Source organism: Nyctereutes procyonoides, unplaced genomic scaffold (assembly GCF_905146905.1).
Source record: "Nyctereutes procyonoides isolate TBG_1078 unplaced genomic scaffold, NYPRO_anot_genome, whole genome shotgun sequence".
NCBI lineage: Eukaryota > Metazoa > Chordata > Mammalia > Carnivora > Canidae > Nyctereutes > Nyctereutes procyonoides.
The window spans coordinates 1,079,543-1,094,342 of NW_026575133.1; the positions used below are offsets into that span (position 1 = coordinate 1,079,543).

At 39.9% G+C, this 14,800-nt stretch overlaps 1 protein-coding gene across 1 annotated transcript in view; it reads left to right on the plus strand.

The window, feature by feature from the left end:
- Positions 1 to 4,163: 4,163 nt before the first annotated feature.
- Positions 4,164 to 14,800, plus strand: part of HELLS (helicase, lymphoid specific) — a 43,677-nt gene continuing 33,040 nt past the window's right edge. The window contains exons 1-4 of the mRNA XM_055300252.1: positions 4,164 to 4,358; positions 4,778 to 4,899; positions 10,494 to 10,616; positions 14,265 to 14,321. Of these exons, the coding sequence (XP_055156227.1) occupies positions 4,328 to 4,358; positions 4,778 to 4,899; positions 10,494 to 10,616; positions 14,265 to 14,321 (333 nt within the window). The 5' untranslated portion in view covers positions 4,164 to 4,327. The remainder of the gene's footprint in view (positions 4,359 to 4,777; positions 4,900 to 10,493; positions 10,617 to 14,264; positions 14,322 to 14,800) is intronic.

Here is a 14,800-nt window from a genome sequence, read left to right on the forward strand (position 1 = left end):
AAAGGTTGTACTGAGGCTTGAATGTGTTGAGCCCAACCTCAGATCTAAGAGAATGCTGGCTAATAAGCAAACATTTGACCTGACAGGAAGAGCAAAGGCCATGGGATACAGTTCTAAGCTTCATATCTTGTTTTATTATGAGGACATATTTTTTTTTTAAAAAAGATATTCTTTATTTGAGAGAGAGTACTCACATACATGTATGCATGTGTGTAGGGGTTGGGGGTGAGAGGGAGAGGAACAGAACTGAACTGAGTGCAGAGCTGCACTCAGTGAAGAGCTGGATGGGGGACTCACACGTCAGATGTTTGACTGAACACCCCCAGGCACCCCTGAAAATAATAAAATCTTGAGTTTATGTTAAAAAAAAGGAAGAGAAGGGGATTCCTGGGTGGCTCAGAGGTTTAGTGCCTGCCTTCAGCCCAGTGTGTGATCCTGGAATCCTGGGATCAAGTCCCACGTCAGGCTCCCGGCATGGTCCTGCTTCTCCCTCCTCCTGTGTCTCTGCCTCTCTCTGTCTCTATGTCTATCATAAATAAATAAATCTTTTAAAAAAATGTTTTAAGAAGGGAGAGAAGATTAACACTTTCCATCAGATAAATGAAGCACAGCCATTTTATTGGACTGATGTAGTCCCAAGGTTGAGAGACTGGTTGAACGGGTTGTAGGGAAATGTGCTTTGATTTGTTCTTTTCTGTTTGTTCATCTTCACTCTTTGTTTTTTTTTTCTCCCTTTGCAGATGTCTTACCACTCAGCTACTCACCTGATTCTTCAGTCCATGGCCACTAGCTCAGCTTTTTTTTTTTTTTTTTTTTTTAGCTTAGCTTTTAATATGTGCAACTTCCAGGAAAGTTTCAGACAAGTGGTTCAGAACAAGTTTCCCCAGAGCACACCAATTTTGGCATGCTGATTATTTTAAGCTAAAGACAATTAAGGCCCAAGAGTCAGGAATAAGTTGTTGTTTTACCTCCCCCCTCAACTGCTTAAAAGAATTTACATAGAGGGCCTAGGCTAAGAAGAGAGCTATCACCAGAAACAATTACAGAGATTAAGGACTAGGTGTGGTGGTAAATGGGGGAGAATTTTGGGGACCTGTTTGTTAGAAGTTCTCCCAGTCTCTCTCTGTCTTTGGATGGCATGGCAAACATTTGTTTACCAAATATTTGCTCTTCTTATCTTCCTGTGAATTGTTTTCCTTCCCTTCTTAGCTTAGAATGGTATATAAGCCTCAATTGCCTGACTGAGCTGAGCCTCTCACTGACTCTGTGGGACTCCCATATTTAATTAGGTAAGTAAATTTATGTTTCTCCTGTTAATCTGTCATGTCAATTTAATAAATAGACCAGACAAAAGAATCTAATAGGGTAGGAGAAAAATTTTCCTCCCCTACAACTATCTTCCCCTGGGCTAGCTGGCTGTTTGACATTTACTTCTCAGCTTAAATATTAGTCACTTCCTCAGATACCTGACTACCCAGTCTAAAGTTAACTACCCAGTTACTCTTACACCACTCTATTCTAATATTTTGCAGAGTACTCCTCACACACACCCTCCTACACATGCTTACTTGTCTTAACTCCCAAAATGTAAGAACTGTATCAACAGGGATCTTGTTTTATTCATTGCTGTACAGCTCCTGGAAATGTTTCTAGTACCCAGGAGACATTTAATAGGCCCTTAAATAAAAATGAGTGAACAAAGCTTTGAATAGCCACTCAGGGAAGGCCTGCATGATGGCAAATGTGTCAGGAAATAGATGCACCAGTGCACTTATATTAACAAATATAGGGCCAGATGTTAGATCTCTTTCCTTTCAATCAGATGAAATTGCCTTGAACTCCATCTCATGTGTGTTTAGACAAATCTTACCCACTCTCTCAGGAATTAGAAGGTTAGTTGTCAGCCTTGAGCTGATCATTGAAACCAGTAAAGCAGAAGTACAAAGTATACAGACAAAAGCAACAAATTGAGGAAAGATTTTGGGAGCTGGACCACAATTGAATTCAAAAGAAGGAGATTTTCAATACATTAGGGGAGGGGCATCTGGGTCGCTCAGTGGTTGAGCATCTGCCTTCAGATCAGATCTGTTCCTGGGGTCCTGCGATTGAGTCCTGCATCAGGCTCCCCACCGGGAGCCTGCTTCTCCCTCAGCCTATATCTCTGCCTCTCTCTCATGAATAAATAAAAAAATCTTAAAAAAAAAAAAAAACCCTTAAGGAAAACCCTGTGAAAAGCTGTGTTTCAGAAGTAAGGAGAAGGAAATTTTAGGGGATAGGCTGGGAAAGTAAAAAATGTTAAGTGAGATTAATAGTTATTGCCTTAGGTTAGAAGAAGGTAGGATTTAAGAGTATTTTTTTTTTAAGATTTTATTTATTTATTTATGAGGGAGAGAGAGAGAGATTGGCAGAGACACAGAGGGAGAAGCAGGCTCCATGCAGGGAGCCTGATGTGGGACTCCATCCCCGGGTCTCCAGGATCAGGCCCTGGACTGAAGGCAGCGCTAAACCGCTGAACCACCCAAGCTGCCCAAGAGTATTAATCAAGGCTATATTTTATCTTAAAATAATACTGAAGTAGGAGTCAAAAGGCCTGGGTTTGGCTCCCATTTTATTACAAAATGATCCTAGGACTCTAGGCAAGTCAGTCTTTCTGAGCACCAGTTTTCTCACCTACAACATAGGAATAAAAGTAATCTGGGGATCCCTGGGTGGCTCAGCGGTTTAGTGCCTACCTTCCCTCCGGTTGTGATCCTGGAGGTCTGGGGTGGAGTCCCACATTGGGCTCCCTGCATGGAGCCTGCTTCTCCCTCTGCCTGTGTCTCTGCCTCTCTCTCTCTCTCTCTCTCTCTCTCTGTCTCTTATGAATAAATAAAACCTTAAAAAAAAGGAATATAAGTAATCTAATCTCAGAGTGTTATGAAAGTTGAAGGTGTTTATGATGGATATATGCTGCAAGCCCTTAACTGTGTACAATTATTAAAGTTGTCCTGATTCAGAAATTAAGGAAACAGGTGGTAACAGGGCAGGTATATCAAATTCCCATGAGGGGAGGGGAGCCAAGGAATTTATTGAACAGGACTGCAGACAAGAAAGGGTGTTATTATAGGCTGAAGTAAAAAATCAGCAACAGAAGTCCTGTTCCTTCTTTCAGGTGCCCATTCTAATTATTGGTCTCTCTCTCTTTTTTTTTTTTTAGGATTTATTTAAAGAGCAAGCCAGTGGAGGAGGGGAGTGGGCAGAGGGAGAGAATCTCAAGCGGACTCCCCTTTGAGGGGGGGCGGACTGCCTCAGGGCTCATCCCATGACCCTCAAGATCATCAGGGAGCTGAAACAAGAGTCAATTGCCTGACTGAGGGATCCCTGGGTGGCGCAGCGGTTTGGCGCCTGCCTTTGGCCTAGGGCGTGATCCTGGAGACCCCGGATCGAATCCCACGTCGGGCTCCCGGTGCATGGAGCCTGCTTCTCCCTCTGCCTATGTCTCTGCCTCTCGCTCTCTCTCTCTCTCTGTGTGACTATCATAAATTTAAAAAAAAAAAAAAATTTCTTCTAAAAAAAAAAAATCGCCTGACTGAGCCACCCAGGTGCCCCTGATCTATTCCTGAATCTTCTGTCTTTTCTACGGCCACTTTGTTGGCTTTATCACCACATTCAGTTCTCCCTTATCCTGAAACACTTTTCTTGAACTCTTCCACTCTCTTACCTTCCTATTTTTCTCTCCCATCTCACAACGGAGCTCAGAGCTTCTAGGTCATTTTGAGTTTTCACCCAAAACGTGGACTAAGGACGGTGGGCAAGATTGGCAGTATTTGCTTTTGACCTCCTCACCTGAATACGCATACATATTTCCTGCCCAAGGGGTCATCGGTTGGCAGGATTTAATCGTAACAGCCAGCGTCTGAAGGTGCCTTGCAAATAAGAGCGCTAACTAAAGTACTGTGTAGTTCTGAACCATCATCCAATACGTGAGGAAATTGGGCTCTCCACGGTAGACAGACTCACCCGTCCAGTGTTACACACCTCGTTAAAAGCTAACTTCTGCAGCAGAACCCCGTTTTCCCCAGAAAACATTCAGATCACGCACCGTTCCCCAGGTGAGTTCTGATGAAAACTGAGTTGCGCCAAATCTCGCGCCTCCGGGATTCGGGGGCGGGGAGGGGAGCACGAAGTATCGCGAGATGACGGCGTTTTCCCGCGAAGGAGAAGCGCGCGTTTTTCCCTGGCGGGGGATTTGGTCAGGAGGCTGGGCAGGCTGCGGCTGTGAGGCTTGGGCGCGCGGCGTTGCGGACGCGGAAAGGCGAGGACCAGGTTCCCGAGTGTGTGTCCAGCCATGCCGGCGCAGCAGCCCGCAAGCAGCGGTGGTGAGTGAGGAGACCCTCCGAGCACAGGCGGCGGCGTCCGAGCTGGGGGCGCGCGGGGTGGGGGGGCAGCATGGAGGCTGTAGCCGAGATTGGTCGGTGAGCGCTGCCTCCTGGCAGAGCCTGAGGAAGGGAGGGCAAGAGGCTGTGGAGGGTGAGCGGGGGGCGCCCGGAGTCGCACATATGTGCGGGATATAGGAGGCTTTATACAGACGAGCTGCATTTGGGCGAGCATCCCGACTGGTAAACTGAGGTCCTGACCGCTTGTTGACGTTGTGGAGATCCAGGCAGGCTGCCTTCGGAGTGCTGATGCGGGAGTCCCCATGGGTCGGCTTTGCCCCAGATGCCGCGTAATGCTGTTTGATGCGGGGTTGAGTGGTGATGTTTTAAAACTGCAGTTGAAGAACTTTCACCCCGCTTAGGGTCCCTGGCTCCAGATACGGTTGAACCACCGGAGCCTGCCGTGATTACCCAAGCCATGCTGGAGGAGGAGGAACAGCTTGAGGCTGCTGGGCTGGAGAGAGAGCGGAAGATGATCGAAAAGGTAATTTGGGAACCAGGTTCACCGTCCTCAGAGCCGGTGGTAAACTCCTTGGAGGTTTGGTTTGTTCTTCCGCCAGCTTGGTTCAGACCCTTTCAAACGGGCTTTGTTGCTTGTCTGTTGGTATGTTTACTCACGCTATCTCGGACACACCTTCGCTCGTACTTTGAAAGATGCTTCTGTGAGACGTAGTCTCGGTCTGTGAGCATCTCAGGTTGCTTCTTTGGCCAGTTATTCTTCAAAACGGGTAGTGAATTTCTTAGGTATTTTAGTGCCATTTGCCACCTACGTGATAAACTTGCTTTCCATTTTCCTTTGGTTTCTTGAACGAGTGCTAAGTAAGATTGTTTAGATAAAAATGGGGTGTACTTTTTCAGTGATAGGTGGTTTTCTTGTACAGAGTACATATTTTGTAGATTACCGAAAGCAGTTTTTTTTTTTTAATTGGAGTTCAATTTGCCAACATACAGCATAACACCCAGTGCTCGCTCATACCATTAAGTGCCCCCCTCAGTTCCCATCACCCAGTCACCCCCACCCCCCCTTCCACTCCCTTGTTCATTTCCCAGTTAGGAGTCTCTCCTGTTCTGTCTCCCTATCTGATATTTCCCACTCATTTTTTCTCCTTTCCCCTTTATTCCCTTTCACTATTTTTTACATTCCCCAAATGAATGAGATCATAGAATGTCCTTCTCCGATTGACTTATTTCACTCAGCATAATACCCTCCAGTTCCATCCACGTTGAAGCAAATGGTGGGTATTTGTCGTTTCTAATGGCTGAGTAATATTCCATTGTATACATAGACTACATCTTCTTTATCCATTCATCTCCGAAAGCAGTTTTTAACTACTTGAAAACTCAGTCCTTGACGACGTGTATTTCATTCCGTTAATAAAGCCCCACCTGGTTGCATAATTGCATATGCAAGAAAAAGAAATGATAACCACTAGCACTTATGTATTGCCAGCTAAATGATCTTCTTGTCACTATTAATTTATTTAAAGATTTTATTTATTTATTCATGACAGACGCACAGAGAGAGAGGCAGAGAACACAGGCAGAGGGAGAAGCAGGCCCCATGCAGGGAGCCTGATGTGCGGGTCTCCGGGATTCGGGATCTCGCCACCCGGGGATCCCCGTCATAATTTATTTAGCTCTTCCAATACTGGGATGCTATCGGGACTTTTGGTATCTCTCCATTTACATATGAGGAAACTGGAGCAGTTGGGGGTCACACACCAGTGAACTCGAATTTGAACTGTCTTTTGTATTCTTGTCCTTAATCCTATACCTAAGGAAATATACATTAATGTTTAATTCATGTAATTACAAAGTTACTTAAATTGGGAAATTAATGCACCCAAAAGACAGTTGGTTCCCTGATTTTATATCAACAATAATGATTCTTTTGCCAGTACTGTTAACACGCCTTCAACACTGTTCTGATTGTTGTACATGTATTTAACTAATTGAATCCTCAACTAGGTTATAATGTTATTCATTTTTACTATTATTAAACTTACTATTTAATTACTAGTATAAACTATCATTAAAGCATTCTGTGAAAAAAAAAGCATTCTGTGAAATAAGTTCTGTTTTCACTTCATTTTACAGATGAGAAAACTTGCGTGTAGAGGATGTGGGGGGAGGGGAAATCCCACAGCTTTAAGTGGTAGAGCCAAGATTGTAATGTAGGCCATATGATTCCAGAATTCACACTTTCTAACCATCATGCTGTACTTTCACTCAGTAATACTAGTTTCATTATTATTTACCATCCATAGTTGACCGTAATCAGTTACGGTAATCTTAAGAAATTTTTATAGAATCAAGAAGTCAGCCATGAACCACTTTTCACTTACTTTCATTGTACTTTATTCCACAGTATTATCATTACTTGATTCTCATTTTGTTTGTTGAGAACATGTCTTTTACTGTTCGTTTTTGTTTTTTTGTTTTTTTTTTTTTTTGTTTGTTTTGTTTTTTTAAGATTTTATTCATGAGAGACAGAGAGAGAGAGGCAGAGATACAGGCAGAGGGAGAAGCAGGCTCCATGCAGGGAGCCCAACATGGGACTCAGGTCTCCAGGATCAGGCCCTGGGCTGAAGGCAGCGCTAAACTGCTGAGCCACTAGGGTTGCCCTACTGTTCATTTTTGTAAGCTGTGCACCTAGCAAATAGGCAATCGCTAAACAGTTTATTGAATTTCAAACTATGGAAAAAGAATATTTCATGATATATTACATATCAATGTACATGATTATATAAATAAAATAAATGTACTTACTAGCCGTGTGACAAGGTGATAATTATAAGGGGTGCATCCTGGGACAAGTATTTTGAATTGAATCAACTTCAGAGGTGGTAAGAATGATAAAGCCTTCATTTTTAGTAGTATATCTTTGGTTTTGTGACTCATGAAGACCGTTGGGTACAAAAGTACTATCTGAAGAAAAATTATGAGGTACAGTAAGAAAATATTTCCAGAATATATAAATTCAATGGATGAAACATTTAATCTTTACACCCAATGTGGGGCTCGAACTTAGAACCCCAAGATCAAGAGGTAAATGTTCACCAACTAAGCCAGCCAGGTGCCCCCATTTCCACATTTTAGAAAGATCTCTCAAAATTTATAGTACCATAAATATTTGCTGATTAAACTAGGAATCAAGATGACTTACACTTTCAGTGAAATTTTTAAGCTTTTGAACAAACATTGTAATCAGTCTGAAAATTTTTTAGAATTATTATTCTTGAGGGATAGGTATGGTAAAGGCTAGCTTTTCTTTACCAGTTATTCATCATAGAACTTAAAGTAGCACTTTTTATCCATTTTCAATCCTTCCGTGAATAAATTGTATGGCTCTTTTCAATTCTCACACAAGAGTGATTTGCCAAAACTAGTAGTATTATGGTCTATTATGCTTTTTTATGTATAGGTATTAAAAGATTAAGTTTTGGACTTTAAACTTATAAGTTGTTCCTTACTTAACCATGGGGAAAATTCTAAGAATTAGTCTCTCCCTACATGTCTTTGGAGGCCAAAAAAATTCCCTGTACAAAAATAGATTTCCTTTTTTTTTTTTTTTTGGAAGAATACAGTATTTATGGGCATATATTTAGAAGTACTTAAGAAAAGCTTAAATTCCTTAATGAGAAGCTTTTACTTTGCTTTATTAGATTGTAAAGTTTAGATTGTAAAGTAGAGAATGGCTTTGACGTTCATTTGCTACAGTTGTTTTCTTTGGCTTTTCACCTGCATTTCCTTTTGAAAGAAGTCATTGTTAGTCTAGAAGACTTAAGAGCAGCATTAATGTGTATGTAGTGGGGGAGGGGAAAGGTAAGAGTTGGGATAAGTGTTAGGCAAAAGGAAAATGGTTCATATTTTGTAGAGTGAAATACCCCCATGTTGGGTGTAGAGGTTACTTAAAAGTAAATTTTTACCAAAAAAAATTTTTTTCCAAGATCCAAGCAATTTCATCTTCCAATTTATAATACCCATTTCATGCATGGACTATTGAAATCACAGTAACATTGATAATAGTAAAAGAAAGACTGTCCTAAAAGAACTGAAAATAGTTTGTAAGATGTTAACAGATTAACTGCATGGATAGGATTGCTTTATGGGTGTTTTTTAAATATTTAATTTTTCTAAAATGTACGTTTATTTTTACTGGATTTATTTTTAGGGATTTTACTGTCACTGCTTTTGTGATAGAAAAATTTATTTTGAAAGAAAAGCTAGAGAGAGGATAGAACATTTAGGAAGAAGTAAAAGCCAATATACAATGGTTCTGAATTAAAAGGTCAGGCCTTAAGCATTAAAGTTAACTTGGTTATGCCAGTTTCAGCCTCTGTGCATGGGTGTGTGTCTGTGTGTGTGTGAACCCTTATGCACACACACTTTGTCTCAGGAGTAGAATTGCTGGTTGGTAAGGTTTGCATGTATTTGACTTTGAAAGGTGAAATTAACTGGATTCACTTCAGCTCATTTAGTGCCTTGTGGGTTTTTTTGTTTTTAAATTCAGATTATACTGAGTTGACAGATTATAAACTGGATTGCTCCTGTTTCGGTAAATAAAGTCCTATTGGAACATGACCTTACTCATTTGTTTATATATTGTCTATTCCTGCTCTTGTGCAAAAAGGCAGAATTGAGTATTTATAAGCCATATGCTCAAGTATTTAAATAAGAAAAAATTTGGCTCTTAAAAAAAATTGTGGGTCACTGAACTATACTATTTATTTGTTGCTTTTATGTTTCCCACTTGTGTCCTCTGGTATTCCTTTAAAATATTTTACTTTAACAGTGAGCTGAGAGAGGATTTCTCCTCAGTTACTAGACTATTGTAGACGTAGAAATCACTTAATAAATAAATGGTGTATGAAAATAATATAGAAAGCAGGCTTGTAATTTGAAGGTGTACAGAAGTGAAAGAGCTCAGAATAGAAGCAAAAGAAGCCTAAAAAGAAGGGCAAAACTCTGGAGACACAATACTGAGGAGGAGGAAGTAGATTTTAAATTGATTTTAAAGATTTTTATTTATTCATGAGAGGCAGAGGGAGAAGCAGGCTCCCTGCTGGGAGCCCAGTGGGGTGGGGGTGGGGGGACAGGAAATGGACGATAGGATTCTGGGATCATGACCTGAGTGAATGCAGGCTTTCACCCATGGAGCCACCCAAGTGCCCTAAGAAGTAGCTTTATATTCATAAGTAGGTTTAGCATGTTGAAATGCTTTGGTAATGTGGTTTCGTTTGGGTTTGTGTTTTTGTTTTCTAAAATAATCTCTAGACCGGAGGCTCAAACTCATGACCATCAACTGAGCCAGCCAGGCATCCCAACAATACAGGTTTTTTTTTTTAATTTATTTTTAAGATATTTAATTTATTTATTCATGAAACACACAGAGAGAGGCAGAGACATGGCCTGAGGTAGAAGCAAACTCCCTGTGGGGAGCCCCATGCAGGACTCCATCCCAAGACCCCAGGATCATGACTTGAGCCAAAGGCAGACATTCAACGACTGAGCCACCCAGGCGTCCCCCGACAGACAATACAGTTTTAAAATTCTAAAAATAGTTGTTCTAGTTCCTAGCCAGTCATTTATTAATTCTAATGGTCTTTCAAATAAAACTGGTATGTAAATATATTCTGAAATCAATTGATTGTTTAAAAACTTAAATCTAAAAAAAATAATTAAAAAAATAAAATAAAAAAAACTTAAATCTGCTTGAATTAAATATTTACTTCTAATGTTAGTTTTATATATTTAAAAAATGGGCCCTCCCATTTAGTGGATGCCACTAAACCTGTCCAGAGTCTGGAATTTCAATATTTTGGTATCCAAGCTGCATCATACTAAATGGCATGTTGAACCCAGGAATCTGATTTTTTCAGCTCTTTGTTCTAGTTTTTGGTTTGGAAAATAAACCATTGTTAGTAAAGTTAATAATATAAAAATATTTTTTCCCTTTTAATTACAGGAAATGTATTAAATCCAAAGAGCATTTATTTAGCCTTTTTTTAAAACATCCTATTCAAAACATCACATGTGTCAGAAAACTAATAATTATGGTAATTTTCTTTTGGATAGGCTCGCATGTCTTGGGACAGGGAGTCCGTGGACATTCGGTACCGTAGACTTCAACATTTGCTTGAGAAAAGCAATATCTACTCCAAATTTTTATTGACTAAAATGGAACAGCAGCAACTAGAGGTATGTGTATGTAATGAATTAGAACTAGTAGCTTAAATTTTTTAAAAACTACTTTATTGAGATATAAATCACATGCAGTAAGCTCTACACATTTTAAATTTACTATTCATTGAGTTTTGACCAGTGTATAGACATGTGTAATGACGAGCACAGTCAAGATGAAGAGCATTTCCTTTACCTCAAGAAGTTTTCTTGTCTCAGTGATCCCCATGCCTGGATGCCAGACCACTCATTCCTGTTTTCTGTCAGTATAGATTAGTATTGCTTTTTTTCTAGAATATTACATAAATGGAACCATGGGGTAATCACTTTTTTGTGTCTTGCCTCTTAAGCTCAGCATATGAGATTCGCTCATGTTTATTCTGTAGGCCGTTTCATTCTCTTTACTCTTGAGAAGCATTATTATATGAATATAAACCATGTATTTTTCTGTTTCTTTTGCCTTTTTCTTTTTTTAGATTTATTTACTTATTTATTTATGAGAGAGGCAGAGACACAGGCAGAGGGAGAAGCAGGATCCTAACGGGGAGCCCAATGTGAGACTCAATCCCGGATCTGGGGATCACGCAGGCGCCCAACCACTGAGCCACCCCGGTGTCCCTCTGTTTATTTTTCTGATTTTTATCCTATTTAGTGATAGTTTTTGGATGCTGGAAATTGTGAACTTAACGTTGCATAGTCTCTCTCTTTTTTTTTGTCTCTTTTTTTTAATTGCTTTTTTTAAAATATAATTGTTATATACAAAACACATGTATTTAGTATGTTTTGGTGTGTATACACCCATGAAACCACCAGTCAAGATCATGAACATAACCATCAACTCAAAAAATCGTCCCTTTTTTTTATATTGAGGAAAATTGACATATAACATAATATTAGTTTCAGATTATTCAATATTTGTATATATTGTGAAATCACAGTAAGTTTAGTTAACATCTGTCACTATACTAGTTACAAAATATTTTCCTTATGATGAGAAATTTTAAGCTGTACTCCCTTAACAACTTTTATTTTTTATTATTATTATTTTTTAAGATTTTTTTAATTTATTCATGAGATATATATATATATATAGAGAGAGAGAGAGAGAGAGGCAGAGACAAAGGCAGAGGGAGAAGCAGGCTCCACACAGGGAGCCTGATGTGGGACTCGATTCCAGGTCTCCAGGACCACACCCTGGGCTGAAGGCGGCACTAAACCCTTGAGCCACGCGGGATGCCCCTTAACAACTTTTAAATATGCAAGAGTATTACTAATAAATATGCCATAGTATATTACTAACTATAATCACCATGCTGTATAGTACATACCCCTGGCTTACTTATTTTATAACTAGGTTTTTTTTTTTTTAAGATTTTATTTATTTATTCATGAGAATACACAGAGAGGAGAGAGAGAGAGAGAGAGACAGGCAGAGACACAGGCAGAGGGATAAGCAGGCTCCATGCAGGGAGCCTGACCTGGGACTGGGACTCCATCCCAGGTCTCTAGGATCACACCCTGGGCTGAAGGCGGCACTAAACCGCTGAGTCACCCGGGCTGCCCTATAACTAGATATTTTAAAAGATTTTATTTATTTATTCATGAGAGATACACACAGAGAGAGGGGCAGAGACACAGGCAGAGGAAGAAGCAAGGCTCCACACAAGGAGCCGGATGTGGGACTCGATCCTGGGTCCCCAGGATCACACCCTGGGCTGCAGGTGGCGCCAAACCGCTGCACCCCCCCGGGGCTGCCCTGCTTTCCATTATTAATAGATTCTTTTGCATTTTCTGTTGGTGATATGTTCTTTTAGCTTTTATATTTCTGGAAAAGTCTTCATTTGTCTTTGTTTTTGAAAGATTTTTATTGAGTAAAGAATTTGTTTTTCTTCAGTGCTTCTGCTCTCCTGCCCGGGTGTCCCCACCCCTATGATGTTTCCCTGTTTTCTAGTTTACATTAAAATCAAAATCTTTTTTTTTTTTTTTTTTTAAGATTTTTATTTATTTATTTGAGAGAGAGAGAGAGCCTGGAGCCAGGGATGTGGAGGGGCAGAGGGAGAGAGAGAAGGCGGCTCCCCAGAGGGAATGACACAGGGTTCAATCCCAGGATCACAACTTGAGCCAAAGGCAGATGCTTAACCAACTGAGCTACCCAGGTTCCCCAACAAACCCAAAATCTTAATGATTGGTCTATAAGACTATAAACGGTCCAAAAAAAAAAAAAAGACTATAAACAGTCTAGCTTCCTCCCTCAATCCCATTTCCTTCAAGACTTCCTTCTAAGTGTTTCCTGCCTTTGGGCCTTTGTACTGACTATTTGTGCTTGGAACCATCTTCTTGTATCTATCTGCATAGATGACTTCATCACCTTTAAGCCTTGGTGTAAACATTTTCCTATGAAGCCTGCTTTCACAACCTTAAGTGAAATTGCTATCTGACACTTTTTCCACCCGCACATTCCTGATCCCCTTCACCTTGTTCTGTTCTTCCCATTGTGCTAGTATCTAAGATACTATATAATTTATTTATTGCCCCCTAGAACATATAAAGATTTAAAAACTTGTGAAAATTTCAAGGCTCTAGTAATTCCCTATGTTCCCCATCATTCATATTTCACAATTATGAATCAATATTTTTTCCTTTGTTGAATCCCTTTTAAACCTTTGTGTGATAAAATGAAACACAGGTAAAGAAAAATAAAAGTCACAGTGAGTTATAAGGCATATATCTTTTAACCACCTTTTGGGAATGGTTTGAGTCCCTTTTAGTCTGTCTTAAAGCTTTGTTAGGATGTGGATGGACCAGCTTTATTTATTTATTTATTTATTTATTTTTATTTTATTTTGTTTTGTTTTATTTTATTTTTATTTAAAGATTTTATTTATTTATTCATGAGAGACACAGAGAGAGAGATAGGGAGAGGCAGAGAAACAGGCAGAGGGAGAAGCAGGCTCCATGCAGGGGACTCCAGGATCACACCCTGAGCTGAAGGCAGGCGCTTAACCACTGAGCCACCCAGGCGTCCCTGGACCACCAGCTTTTAGTCTGGTAGTAACTTGGCCCCTCTTCTGAGTACTCTCTTGTTGTCACCTTGCCTGATGAGTGTAAACTGTTCCTGATCCCCTGTAAGCACAGGGTTTATTCTACTTGGCTATTTTCTAGTGGCCTTGGTTTTCTTACAGTCCTGTCACTGACCAATACTCAGCCTGAAGACTTAACTGCGTATATTGAGAGCTTTCTTTGTGTGTGGCTCTCCTCTCTGGTACCTGACCCTAGGTATGCTAGCTGCTTTGTTTTATACTTTTGTCTCTTCAACTCAGGGAAACTGAGCTGTTAAGATTCTTTCTCCATTATTTGCATTTGGAAATTACCTTCAGGGCAGTAAACTGAATAATCAAGATTGGCCTCATTGGTTCCCTCTATCAGTGTTCACTCTACTTTGCTGCATATTGTCTGAAAAGGACTGTTTAATATATTTTATCTGAGTTTCAGTTGCTTAAGAGAGGAGGGTAAGTCTTCCCTGTTGCTCCATAAAGGCTTTGAAGTGCAAGTTCGTCCTTGTTTTTAAATCTTTATATAGCTCTTCATTGTGCACGTGTTATTTGAGATGTATGTTTTATACTTTGCACTTTCCACTTGTGACACTCTGAAAAAATTATCTTACAGGAACAGAAGAAGAAAGAGAAACTGGAGAGAAAAAAGGAATCTTTAAAAGTTACTAAGGTAATACAGTAAGCTAGAAAAATCCTGTTACCTTAAATATTGAAGAACTTTATAGTTTTAACTTTATAGATCATCTAATTAAAATTTTTTTAAGATTTATTTATTTATTTATTTTTGATAGAGAGAGAGAGAGAGAGAGAGAGAGGCAGAGACACAGGAGGAGGGAGAAGCAGGCTCCATGCCGGGAGTCTGATGCGGGACTCGATCCTGGGACTCCAGGATCGCGCCCTGGGCCAAAGGCAGGCTCTAAACCCCTGAGCCACCCAGGGATCCCTATATAGATCATCTAATTAATTTTAGCCTTTATCTGAAAACCTATCTTTGTTATAAGCTGCATAGAAACATGTAAACTCTTTCTCTGTATTTTTAGATATGAAAGGAGAGCTAAAGTATAACCCTTTTGGTTTTTTATTCTATTTTTCATGATAACGAAGTTTTGTTCTTATAAGTGGCCAGCTCTTTTGGTGCTCATAATGATT